Source organism: Dendrobates tinctorius, unplaced genomic scaffold, assembly GCF_039654945.1.
Source record: "Dendrobates tinctorius isolate UK_male_01 unplaced genomic scaffold, ASM3965494v1 ptg000155l, whole genome shotgun sequence".
NCBI lineage: Eukaryota > Metazoa > Chordata > Amphibia > Anura > Dendrobatidae > Dendrobates > Dendrobates tinctorius.
In genome coordinates this window covers 6,594-20,529 of record NW_027361822.1, presented here as the reverse complement: position 1 = coordinate 20,529, position 13,936 = coordinate 6,594, and the positions used below count along the sequence as shown (strand labels likewise).

Sequence of the window (13,936 nt, the reverse complement as noted above, 5' to 3'; positions counted from 1 at the left end):
GTGATGGGGTGAAGGCAATGATGGGGTGAAGGCAATGATGGGGAGAAGGGAGTGATGGGGTGAAGGCAATGATGGGGAGAGGGGAGTGATGGGGTGAAGGCAATGATGGGGAGAAGGGAGTGATGGGGTGAAGGCAATGATGGAGAGCTGGCAGTGATGGGGTGAAGGCAATGATGGGGAGAAGGGAGTGATGGGGTGAAGGCAATGATGGGGAGACAGCAGTGATGGGGAGTGATGGGGAGAAGGAAGTGATGGGGTGAAGGCAATGATGGAGAGACGGCAGTGATGGGGTGAAGGGAGTGATGGAGAGACGGCAGTGATGGGGTGAAGGCAATGATGGGGAGAGCAGCAGTGATGGGGTGAAGGCAATGATGGGGAGAAGGGAGTGATGGGGTGAAGGCAATGATGGGGAGAGGGGAGTGATGGGGTGAAGGCAATGATGGGGAGACAGCAGTGATGGGGTGAAGGCAATGATGGGGAGAAGGGAGTGATGGGGTGAAGGCAATGATGGGGAGATGGCAGTGATGGGGTGAAGGCAATGATGGGGAGAAGGGAGTGATGGGGAGAAGGGAATGATGGGGAGATGGCAGTGATGGGGTGAAGGCAATGATGGGGAGAAGGCAATGATGGGGAGAGGGGAGTGATGGGGTGAAGGCAATGATGGGGAGACAGCAGTGATGGGGTGAAGGCAATGATGGGGAGACAGCAGTGATGGGGAGAAGGCAATGATGGGGTGAAGGCAATGATGGAGAGCTGGCAGTGATGGGGTGAAGGCAATGATGGGGAGAAGGGAGTGATGGGGTGAAGGCAATGATGGGGAGATGGCAGTGATGGGGTGAAGGCAATGATGGGGAGAAGGGAGTGATGGGGTGAAGGCAATGATGGGGAGAAGGGAGTGATGGGGAGAAGGCAATGATGGAGAGCTGGCAGTGATGGGGTGAAGGCAATGATGGGGAGAAGGGAGTGATGGGGTGAAGGCAATGATGGGGAGAAGGGAGTGATGGGGTGAAGGCAATGATGGGGAGAAGGGAGTGATGGGGTGAAGGCAATGATGGGGAGAAGGGGGTGATGGAGCACTTATTCAAAACCTATGGTGAGTTGAGTCACATTATAAATGTTAATTATAAGTATGCACTGCTACACTACAACGGTGTCCATAGCCCCGCCCCTTATGACCAAAGCCCCGCCCCTGCCACACCTCCATCCCCGCCCTGCCGGGCCATGGAAGAATGGTCTTGCTTGAAACCGGTCCCTGGTGCAAAAAAGGTTGGGGACCACTGCGTTATAGGGTTAAGATCTGAGGACTGTGAAGGCGGAAAACAAGGAAAACTCAGTCATATTCCTGGTGTAAAGGAATGGAAGATCCTGGCAACTCCTGAAGAGAATTGATGTATAACATAAAAGTATATTTGTGATACTGCAGGATATGCTGTAAGTACAGGTACTGATAAAAAGTAGTGTCATTATATGGTTAATGCTACGGTTTATTGTAGGAAAAAAAAAAAAAAAAGGAGGAAATGATCTCCAGTGTGAAGACTTTCCAATTTATTGAATCACATAATTAAAAAACCACAGAAGTCATGGAATAACATCTCAGAGATGGGGTCCCTGGTACAAGCAGCCACCAACGTGTTTCGACCCGTAAGGGTCTTAATCATGGAATGCTGTGTGCTGAAACATGGGAGACATACATACTACAACACAATTAAAATAACAGGTGTGTGGATTGGGCAACATTAAATCCTAAATCAGACAATTGAATATAAAGTGAACAGAATCATGGGAATAAAATATATAGGCAATTGGAGAAAATTAAGAGAAAACTGGAAAACTGGAGGAAAAAAAATAGGGATTTTTGTGTACTCACCGTAAAATCCTTTTCTCCGAGCCAATCATTGGGGGACAGAGACAGTGGGTGTTAGGCTGCTGGCCACTAGGAGGACACTAAGTAAACCAGAAAAAAAGTTAGCTCCTCCCCTGCAGTATACACCCTCTCACTGGCTGAGATTTCTCCAGTTCGGTGAAAAAAGCAGTAGGAGCATAAACAGTTAACAATAACCATAACTATGTCAAAACCTAAAAATGCTACAGTGAGCCAATAGGTTAAAAAGGTGGGTGCTGTGTCCCCCAATGATTGGCTCGGAGAAAAGGATTTTACGGTGAGTACACAAAAATCCCTATATCTCCTACGCCTCATTGGGGGACACAGAGACAGTGGGACATTCTAAAGCAGTCCCTGGGTGGGGAGCATACTGTCACGGTCACGCGTGGCTGGACACAGCACCTCCAGCACGGCGGATTTAGATGACACGCGTGACCCTGGATACACCGCCTCCAGTTAGGCGAATTTAAATAATAAAACGTGCAGCTGGATACGCCGCCTCCAACAGGCGAATTTCGGAAATACACGTATGTCTGGAAACCCCACCTCCAGTAAGGCGAATTTAAACAATAAAAGGGAAAACCTGGGTAACAATAACAATGGTGGCCCTGCGATAGGGAACGGGGAAGTGGAGACCTCCTGCACTCCCCTGAGTCAGTGTCTCTACACTCCTAATGTTCCCTAGGGCGGTTCAGCACCGGGCGACGATCAGGAACCTAAAAACCCTGACTCGCCCTGCACCTAAACCCTCACTAATGAAGTGGATGGTGCGGAAACTAATCCCACCACTGCACTAAAACACACATAAGGAAAAGAGACAAAACAGGGAAACACCACTTAGCTTTGCTCTGTTGCTTACGCTCCCAGCAAAAGAGCCTACCACCTGCGTGCATCTTTTCCTCCGACCGGATCCAACACCATAGTGCAGCCTTAGAGCAAACAGAGTCCACTACCTGCGTGCAGCTGTCCAGAAAGAGTCCAGCATATGAGTCCAGCTTTCCAGCAAAAGAGTCCAGCACCATGAGTGCAGCTCTACACCATAGCTGCCACTCCACCAAGCCATGCAAGAACTCCTTGCTGACACCATAGCTGCATCTCCACCAAGCCATGCCAGCCCTCCTCGCAGACACCATAGCTGCCACTCCAGGACTCTCACTGAGCTGCCCGGGACTCTCCTTCAGCTCCATCCTTTACCCAGGCTTGCTTGTAACTGAGGACTTATCACCAACCGTGATTACCACACCTGACAATCTTTTATAGAGCAATTTGTTTTATAATTACGTGCACAAAACTTAAGTAACCAAGTGCAATGACGCTCACCACCACCGGGGGTCAAATTTAGAACAAAAGACACCACAGTGCAATAGTCATGGCCACCGTGGGCAAAACCCAAACCTAAGCACAGAAAAAAAAAAAGGTTACCTGTGCTTTATCTCTGTCATATCCAACCTGGATCTTGACAGTAAAAAAGGTTACCTGTGCTTTATCTCGGTCATATCCAACCTGGACCATGACACATACATCTGCTAATACCCCATGTACCACTGAGCCAACACTGAGGTACTGCCGATTGCAGGCTGCGTCTGCCGAGAGCTGCACCCGCAGAGGCCTGAGAATGAATTAGGCAATGTTTGTAAAGGTATGCAGGCTGGACCAAGTCGCAGCCTTGCAGACCTATTCTGCCTAGGCCTGGTGCCGAATGGCCCAAGAGGCGCCCACTGACCGGGTAGAGTGCGCCTTACTCCCCACTGAGACAGGTGCGTTCCTGGCACGGTAGGATTCCTGAATCGCCAAGCGAATCCACCTGGCTAGCGTTTCTTTTGACGCAGCTAAACCCTTCCTATGCCCCTCTGGATGTATTAACAGGGCATCTGACTTGCGTAAGGGAGCCGTCCGCGAGATGTACCGTCTCAGCACCCTAACCACATCCAGGGTGCGGAGGGCCTTCTCAATGTGACGGATTGGCGCCGGACAAAAGGAAGGCAAAACAATTTCCTTGTTGAGATGGAAAGAGGAGACAACCTTGGGCAGGAAGGACGGGGACGTCCTGAGAACTACCTTTTCCTGTTGAAAATTCAGGAACGGAGAACGGCAGGACAGGGCAGCCAATTCCGAAACTCGTCTGATTGACGTAATTGCCACTAGAAAGACCACCTTCCAAGAGAGGACGGTCAGTGAAACGTCCTGCAGCGGTTCGAAAGGAGCCTCTTCTAAGGCCCCAAGAACCAGGTTAAGGTCCCACGATTCCAATGGCCTTCTATAAGGAGGCACCACATGGGAAACTCCCTGAATGAACGTCTTGACCTGAAGTTTGGTGGCAATTTTGTGCTGGAAAAGCACTGACAAGGCCGAAATTTGGCTCTTGAGCGAGCTAAGCGCGAGGCCTGACTTTAATCCGGATTGAAGGAATTCCAATATGGCCGGAATGGAAAACATCAGAGATGATCGACCATGACCCTTGTACCACGAAAAGAAGGTTTTCCAGGTGCGGTGATAGATGCGCATGGACACAGGCTTCCTAGCACTAATCATGGTCGAAATCACATCGAGAGAACCCAGCCTATGCTAAAATCCAGGATTCAACGGCCACGCCGTCAAATACAGGGCCCCTGAGTTCTGGTGGTAAATCGGGCCCTGCGAGAGTAGATCCATGCGATCTGGAAGTCGCCAGGGGACGTCGCCGACTAGTTGTATTAGTTCTGCATACCATGCTCGGAGCGGCCAATCTGATGAATATAGAAAGAATGGAGGGCACCACTAAAAAATTTCAAAACGAAAGGGCTCACTAAGGGCCTGCAAATGACATGACATAAGAAGACAAGAGAAAAGATCATGCCCATAATCAAGGAGCACCTCTATTATATAAAAGATAATGACACTTTATTGAACAGTCATTTGTGCAAACAGCAAAAACAGTGTTAAAAACATTTAAAATACATAGAGGACCAATAATGAATCATGCCTTATTATAAAGGCCATGATTACCCACACCTGATCTCCCAAAAGCAAGCCACCATGGGTGGTATGGCACAGAAAAGTATATGAATGTTTTTCAATAATAAACTATTTATTGGTAACCATAGAAATCCTATATAGCCAATATATTGTATCCATACCAGTAACAATTGGTTTGCTGAAGAGCTATAAGGTACATGAAAACACTGTCATAATATATCCAGGAAAATACAAGAATATGAGGAAAATAAATCACTGATCTGAGAAATACAGATCCCCCACACATAAGCTAAGAAAGGAAAACTGGTGATATCCAGATTTTGATTAGCAATGGCAGTGTACTATGGTTATAAGGTGCATATAAATAGTACCATAAGGGCCCCAAAAGACACATAGCAAGCCATGGAAAAGAGAAGTATAAATAACCCCATTAAACATAAATAAATGCACAGAGGCCAAAAGTGAAAACCAACTGGCAATGCAATATGTAAGCCAAAAAATAATGGCAATTGTAATAGGAGTAGTAAACCTCTTTCTCTTCCTACTGCCAGGGCCCTGGCACATTTCTTAGGTTCTACATTTATTTATGTTTAATGGGGTTATTTATACTTCTCTTTTCCATGGCTTGCTATGTGTCTTTTGGGGCCCATATGGTACTATTTATATGCACCTTACTAATCAAAATCTGGATATCACCAGTTTTCCATTCTTAGCTTATGTGTGGGGGATCTGTATTTCTCAGATCAGTGATTTATTTTCCTCATATTCTTGTGGTATTTTCCTGGATATATTATGACAGTGTTTTCATGTACCTTATAGCTCTTCAGCAAACCAATTGTTACTGGTATGGATACAATATATTGGCTATATAGGATTTCTATGGTTACCAATAAATAGTTTATTATTGAAAAACATTCATATACTTTTCTGTGCCATACCACCCATGGTGGCTTGCTTTTGGGAGATCAGGTGTGGGTAATCATGGCCTTTATAATAAGGCATGATTCGTTATAGGTCCTCTATGTATTTTAAATGTTTTTAGCACTGTGTTTTTGCTGTTTGCACAAATTGCTGTTCAATAAAGTGTCATTATCTTTTATATAATAGAGGTGCTCCTTGATTATGGGCATGATCTTCTCTCGTCTTCTTACGGCGCGGTCAATCTGGCGCGACTAGGATCACTGGTAATCCCTCCGGTCTGATCTTCTTGACGACCCTCGGAAGTAAGGGAAGAGGGGATGTACGGGAGCCGGAACCGGTGCCATGGCAGAACTAAGGCGTCTGCTCCGATGGCGCATGGATCGCGCGGTCGGGCAATGAACCGTGGAACGTTGTTGTTTAGTCTTGAGGCCATGAGATCCACATCCGGAGTCCCCCCAATGATAACAAATCTGTTGAAAGACTTCCGGATGAAGAGACCACTCTCCCTAGGCAATGCCTTGGCGACTGAGAAAATCTGCCGCCCAATTTTCTACGCCTAGGATGTGGATTGCTGAGATAAGCGAATGGTTGGTCTCAGCCCAATGGAGGATGTGACTCACTTCGTGCATGGCCATCCTGCTTCGGGTACCTCCCTGGCGGTTGATATACGCTACAGCCGTGGCGTTGTCGGTTTGGATCCTGATGGGGTGACCTGCGAGGAGATGGTGGAAACTCCGTAGAGCTAATCTGATCGCTCGTATCTACAAAATGTTGATGGGGAGATGTGACTCTTGGGTTGATCAAGGACCCTGTGCCGTGTGGTGACGAAAAACCGCACCACAGCCGAGAAGACTTGCGTTGGTGGTTACTACCAACCATCTTACTGGGAGAAAAGACCTTCCTTGATTCAGAGAGGACCTCAGTGTCCACCACCTGATGGCTTGCCTGACCTGCAGGGACAGAAGGATCCGACGGTCCAGGCAGAACGGGTTCTTGTCCCAAGCTAACAGAAATGCATGTTGTAAGGGATGGAGATGGAACTGTGCAAAAGGAACTGCTTCCATCGCTGCCACCATCTTTCCGAGAACTTTCATGCTGAAACGAATGGAGTGAGAAAACCGGTCGGGAAAGAGTCCGCGCTGCCTGTTGTAAGGCTTGGTCTTTTCTGGAGGGAGAATGTCCAACCCGCGGGAAGTGTCCAAGATCATTCATAAGAAGGAAATCTGCTGAGCCGGTTTTGGGAAAGACTTTTCGAAGTTTATCTTCCACCCCAGGCGAGAAAGTGTATTTACTGTTATATCCACGGATTCCTTGCAGGCTGGAAGGGACGGACCCTTGATGAGCCAGATACGGTAGCAACACCACTCCACGAGAGTGGAGAATGGCCATGACAGCCGCCATGACCTTGGTAAAGACCCTGGGGGCGGTGGGGAGTCCGCAGGGCAAGGCAACGAATTCAAAGTGTTCCTCGTGAATTGCAAAAGGCAGGAACTGCTGGTGGGACAGGCAGATCGGGAATGTGAAGGTAAGCGTCCTTGATGTCGATGGATGCTAGGAACTCTCCTTTTTCCATGGAAGCGACAACTGATCGGAGAGATTCCATTCCCAATCGCCGTACCTTGACAAACTGATTTAACAGTTTGAGATCCAGAATGGGTCGCATCGTCCCGTCCTTTTTTGGAACCACAAAAAGGTTTGACTAAAATCCCCTGAACCTTTCATGATGAGGAACCGGAATGATGACCCCGTCCCTTAGCAGAGCCTGAACAGCCCGAAGGAAGGCTCTTATCTTTTCCTTGGGGGGAGAGGAAAGGAAAAACAGAGTTGGAGGGGGAGAAGAAAATTCTATCTTGTATCCGGAGGACACCAGCTCCCTGACCCACTTGTCGTGGACGACCGCGAGCCAGGTGTGGCTGAAGGAAAGTAGGCGACTGCCAACTTTGTCGGTGTCCGCCGGATACCGCAACAAGTCATTGGGTAGATCTAGGAGATCTGTCTCCCCTAGGTCGAGAAGCCCTAGGCCTGGGTTTCCAAGAGCGGTTAGGTCTGTATGAGACCTGGGAGCCTCTGTCTCCGCGCAGGGACCGACCTAATCCGGAATAGAAGGTAGAGGAGGACCAACTGGAATTGTTGCGAAAAGATCGAAAACGCGTCAGCTGTTGGTTGCGAAACGGCCGAACAGCCTCTTGTTGAGGAAGGAATTTACTTTTTCCCCCGGTAGTATCAGAAATGAGCTGGTCCAGTTTCTCTCCAAAAAGAAAACATGTTTGAAACGGGAGAGAAGTCAACGACCTTTTGGATATGGCATCCGCCCGCCAGCCGCGGAGCTATAGGGCTCTTCTAATGGAGATCGCATTAGTGGCAGTTTGAGCAGCGCAATTAGCGGCATCAAAAGAAGCGTCTACTACAAAGTCTGCTGCGTGAATTATCTGCCTGGCGACAGTGGTTGCCTCCAGAGGAAGATTGGTGCCCTGGAAGTAAGTAATCAAGACTTCTGCCCAAGTGGTCATTGCCTAAGTGACCCAAATTGCCGTGAAAGATGGAAAAAGCGCTGCTCCTGATGCTTCAAAAACTGAACGGGCAAGGTAGTCAATTTGACGATCGGAGGGGTGTTTGACTGAGGCACCCTCAGAAACAGATAGGAGCGTTTTAGAAGCAAGACGCGATACAGGAGGGTCTTGTAACCAATCCTTCATTAGGTCTGGATCAAAAGGGTATTTAGCCTGAGTAGACTTTTGCCCTGGGAACCGCTTATGTGGCCGATCCCTATGATTCTGGACAATTTCCTTAACACGGGATGGCTGGTAAATAACCTGCGCACACGCTTGGTTTTCTTAAATGAGATAGGGTGTGCTGGAGCGGGAATAATTTTCCTCATCCAACTTCAGAATCCTGTTGACTGATTCTATAAGAGAATCAAGCGACTCTTGATCAGTTAGGGGATTCTGAGGGGCTGACGTGCCAGATTCGAATTCAGAGTCGTGCTCGCTGTGAACCTCAGGAGAGGGAGAGCAAGAGACAGGAGTCGCCAATGCTGAGGCACGAACGTGACTAGGCAACGCGCCATGGGTCCGCTTTCTAGAGACCTGACCATCCCTTGAACTAGTATGGCCCCTGCTGGTGGACAGTTCCCGGCCGACGCCAGAGCCCTCCTCGGGAGGTAAGGATGCTTTTTGACTTAAAGAGTCCTCCCGCAGGGAGAATATAGCCTGGGTCATAGACTCCACCGACCGTGACAGGGACGCAGCCCACTCAGAGGTACGAAACGCAGGAGGCCCGTCGCAGCGGCGGCGAGGGCCGCTGGAGCGCAGACCTGGGCGCAGTCCGTGCATAACGGATTAGTATGTGCACTGGGCAAGGCAGATTTGCAAGTGGTACACACGGTAAAAAACGCAGTGTGCTTCTTAGCAGCCCGTTTTGCCTCCTTAGATTGAGACATAGCGCTCCTGAAAGGGTTAACGGCAGTCTGTCCGCAGCTGCAGGGAATGTGCCGGGAAGGGGTTAAGCTTTAATCTGAGAGCAGATACAGCTTACCCACTGTCCTGTGCTGTGTCCCCCCGGGAGAAAAGCGGTGGCCCTGTGGTGTCACCTGGTATCCGGCTGTCCAGAGCAGGCTGAAGTAAAAAGACATGGCCCCCGAAATTAGAATTGCGCGTCTCGTAAGGAATGAGAGGTGCCAAGAGGAGGGGGCTGAGCTAGCGAGGGCAGCGCTATTCAAATTGCGGCCTAGTAGGCTGGAAAATCCGAGGACTAAATTTCAAGGACCCGACCCCATACCTCCACTCCTGTGCTCAGGCAGGTCGCGCTGTCCGGGGTCTTCCAGCTGCAGGCGTCTCATCCTCGGGGCGATGTAGCAGAGCTGGAGGAGGTCTTAAAGGGGTATTTCTCAATCGATCCACCCTGTGGCAGGGGAATGGAGAGCTCTGGGGCTGATTCAGGGCATCCGAAAAGCGCTGCTCAAGTCCTCTCCATGCACTCCTGTGCTTCGTCCTGTTGCGCTTGCCCTTGTATCCGTGGAGTACCGACCGTAAGGGAACCATCGTCAGAGGAATCAGCCCCATTAGTCAAAGGAAAGTGTACAGGGAGGTATACTCTGCGTGCTTGCCTGTTGTTGGTTCGGGGGGAGAGCGGGCCATAGAAAGGAACCGTTGCCCCCTTCACACCGTTAATTAAAAAATAAAAAAATTTACAGAAAATCAAAAATGAAAATAATAACGGGGTCTGAAACCATACCCAAGTGCCTCCTATAGACACCAAGCAAGAACTGGAGAGGGTGTATACTGCAGGGGAGGAGCTAACTTTTTTTCTGGTTAACTTAGTGTCCTCCTAGTGGCCACCAGCATAACACCCACTGTCTGTGTCCCCCAATGAGGCGTAGGAGAAAAAAAAAAATTTACCAGGAAAAACACCAGAAAAAATATTTTGAATAATATTGTAAAATTAAATCCTGCAGTTTGTTGTACTTTTGTGTGATAGTTATGGACTGTAGACGACTGGGCAGCAGAGAGTTACAGAGGGTCAGCCCTGCAGCTGGGCAGGGAAGATTTACAGAGGGTCAGCCCTGCAGCTGGGCAGGGAGAGCTATAGTTGGTCAGCCCTGCAGCTGAGCAGAGGAGTTAGAGGGTCAGCTCTGCAGCTGGGCAGGGGAGTTACAGAGGGTCAGTCCTGCAGCTGGGCAGTGCAGAGTTAGAGGGTCAGTCCTGCAGCTAAGGGGAGTCTTGAGAAATGTGTCTAGGTCACATATGTCCTGGCCCACGGGCAAATCTGTACCACAGGGCAAGTATATTTGGGCCACAACGTGTCCCCGAGTATATTTGGTCAGTGTCACACTTTCAACTAGCTCAGCATGTTAAATGCCTAAAGTTTATGATGGAGGAAAAAGCATTAGCTGACTGTTACGCCCAGGATCACGGAAGCGAGAGTGAACCCACTGGACCGTGACGCCGAACCCTCCCCGAGCGAGCGCACCAAGTGGACCGACCCCTATACAGGGACCGCTAGGGAACAGACTTGGGGAGTTCAAGCGCCACGGCAGCCAGGACCAGGGGTCGGCTCAAGAGGGTGAGCAGATGACGAGGAGTGGAGGGAGGTCCAGAGAGGAGACGGAATAACCAGGATCCAGAGGCGGAGGGAGCTGAGACGGAGGGAGGACAGCGGGAGCCAGCAGGAGGCAGGAATGGTGGCGCACTGAGAAGGAAGGAGACACAGGGGTTAAAATAGGAGGCACAGGCAGGAGACAGAGGGGTAACAGGAGGCAAGGCAAAGGCAGGAGACACCGAGGGTTAACAGGAGCACGCTGCAGGCAGCAGCGAGCACGGCCTAGACAAGCGAGAAGTAACTCAATAGTCAGGCGCCTCCACTGAGGGAGGGCAGCCTGAAATACCTGGTGGTGGGCTCTGATAGGTTAGGAGAGGGTTCGGTCAGGTCATGCAGGCAGGTGGCTGATGGCAGGAGCGCGCGATCTATCCCTCCGGCGCATGCGCCAGAGGTACCATGCGTGCGGCCGAGGGAAGTTGAGGAGCGCGTCGGGAAGCCGGGCCGAAAGCGGAGGCGGTGAGTACAGCAGCGGGGGCCGTGGAACGGGGAGCGGTGCTAACAGTACCCCCTCTCTTACACTCCCCTCCACTGCGTCTGGCTAAAAACCTCTTGAGAATGCGTGGAGCATTGATGTTCTCCCGCGGATCCCAAGATCTCTCCTCGGGACCAAAACCCTTCCAATCGATTAAAAAAAAATGTTCTACCCCTAACCCTTTTCGAGGCCAAAATGTATCTCACTTCATAGACATCATCAGAAGTGACAGGAAAAGGAGAGGGGTTTGGGGCCGGGTGGAACCGATTCAAGACAACTGGCTTAAGGAGAGAGACGTGGAAGGAGTTGGGGACCCGAAGCGAGACAGGTAACTCCAGTTTGTAAGACACGTTGTTAATGCGCTTGAGAATCTTGAAAGGTCCAATGTAGCGAGGTCCCAGTTTGTAAGAAGGGAGCTTTAGCCTAATGTACTTGGCCGAAAGCCAAACTTGTTGACCCGGGAGGTAAGTCGGAGAATCCAAGAGTCTCTTGTCAGCGTGCCTCTTCATGCGCTCCCCAGACTTTCTGAGAGCCTCCTTAGTCTCAGACCAGATCTTAGAGAATTCCAGGGACAGGGAATCTGCTGCAGGCACACCGGAGGTAGCGGATATAGGTAGGGGAATACCAGGATGCATTCCAAACACCACGAAGAATGGAGACTTATCCGAAGACTCGCTGTGATGATTATTGTAAGAGAATTCTGCCCAGGGGAGAAGATGGGCCCAGTTATCTTGATGAGCATTAGAGAACTGCCGTAAATATGCCGCTAGCACCTGATTAATGCGTTCCACTTAACCATTGGACTGAGGATGGTACGTGGAGGAGAAGTCCAATCTTACCTCCAGAAGTTTACACAGGGCTCTCCAGAATCGAGAGGTGAATTGTACGCCTCGATCAGAAACAATATGCTGCGGAAAGTCGTGGAGGCGGAAGACGTGCTGGATAAAAATCGTCGCCAACTCTGGGGCGGAAGGCAACGCTGGAAGAGGAATAAAATGGGCCATCTTGGAGAAGCAGTCGACCGCTACCAGGATAGTTGTATATCCGGAAGAGTTAGGCAGATCCGTGATGAAATCCGGGCAGCACGGTGGCTCAGTGGATAGCACTGCAGCCTTGCAGCGCTGGGGTCCTGGGTTCGCATCCCACCAAGGTCAACATCTGCAAGGAGTTTGTATGTTCTCCCCGTGTTTGCGTGGGTTTCCTCCGGGTACTCCGGTTTCCTCCCACACTCTAAAGACATACTGATAGGGAATTTAGATTGTGAGCCTCATCGGGGACAGTGATGATAATGTGTGCAAAAACTGTAAAGCGCTGCGGAATATGTTAGCGCTATATAAAAATAAAGATTATTATTAAAAAAAAAATAAAGATTATTAAATCCAAAGCTATATGTTGCCATGGAACTGAGGGAATCGGCAAAGGAAGCAGAAGGCCGGAGGGTGGCCTCCTAGGAACCTTAACCTTGGCACAAGAAGGACAGGAGGCCGTGAAGTCAGTCACATCCTGGCGGAGTGAAGGCCACCAATAAAAACGAGCGATGAGCTCCATTGTCTTTTTGACTCCGACACGTCCAGAAACTTTAGAGGAATGTCCCCAGTGCAGTACCTCTTTTCTGCCTGCCTCAGGAACGAAGGTCTTGCCTGGAGGAGGAGTAATCAGTCTCACAGGGGCCACTGTGATGATCTTCGCTGGATCGATGATGGGAGTCGGTTCCTCCACTAAATCAGGAGACTGCAGAGACCGGGACAATGCATCCGCCTTGAAGTTCTTTGGCCCGGGACGGAAATGCAGCTCAAAATCGAACCGCCCAAAGAAGAGAGCATCTGGCTTGCCGGGGGTTAAGTCTCTAGGCCGACTGGAGATATGCCAGGTTTTCGTGGTCGGTAAAAATGGTAAACGGGTGGACCAACCCCTCAAGCAGGTAGCGCCACTCCTCCAGTGCCAATTTTATGGCCAGCAGCTCGCGATCCCCGATGGAGTAGTTGCACTCTGCCGGAGAGAAGACTTTAGAAAAGAACCCGCAGGTAACCAGTCGGCCGGACGGGGATCTCAGAGCACTGCACCTGCTCCTGTGGAAGAGGCATCTACCTCCAGAATGAAGGGCTTGTTAGCCTCGGTTCGGTGTAGAACAGGTGCCGTCGCAAAGGCTTGTTTCAGACAGGAGAAGGCCTCTTCAGCCTCCAGAGGCCAAGACAAGGAGTTGACGCCTTTGCGAGTGAGGCTGGAGATGGGTTTGATGAGGGATGAAAAATGTGGCACAAACTGACGATAATAATTGTCGAAGCCGAGGAACCTTTGAATCGCCTTCACCCCCACCGGACGGGGCCATTGAAGAATTGCCGACAGTTTTTCAGGATCCATTTCCAGGCCAGAGTCAGAAACGATGTAGCCCAAGAAGGGCAAGGAAGACTGCTCAAAGAGACACTTTTCAAGCTTCGCGTAGAGGCGATTCTCCCGCAGGCGTTGTAGGACCAGACGAACACTCCTCCTGTGAGACGCCAGATCCGGGGAAAAAATAAGGATGTCGTCCAGATATACCACCACGCAGGAGTACAAAAGGTCTCGGAAGATATCACTGACGAATTCCTGAAACACCGCGGGAGCGTTGC

General features: G+C 50.0%; 1 protein-coding gene across 1 annotated transcript in view; it reads right to left on the bottom strand.

The window, feature by feature from the left end:
- Window positions 1-13,548, bottom strand: part of LOC141051159 (uncharacterized) — a gene marked incomplete at its 5' end in the record, with an annotated part of 32,873 nt that extends 19,325 nt beyond the window's left edge. Inside the window, one exon of the mRNA XM_073548024.1 lies at window positions 13,416-13,548. Coding sequence (XP_073404125.1) covers window positions 13,416-13,548 — 133 coding nt within the window. The remainder of the gene's footprint in view (window positions 1-13,415) is intronic.
- Between the last annotated feature and the right edge of the window lie 388 nt (window positions 13,549-13,936).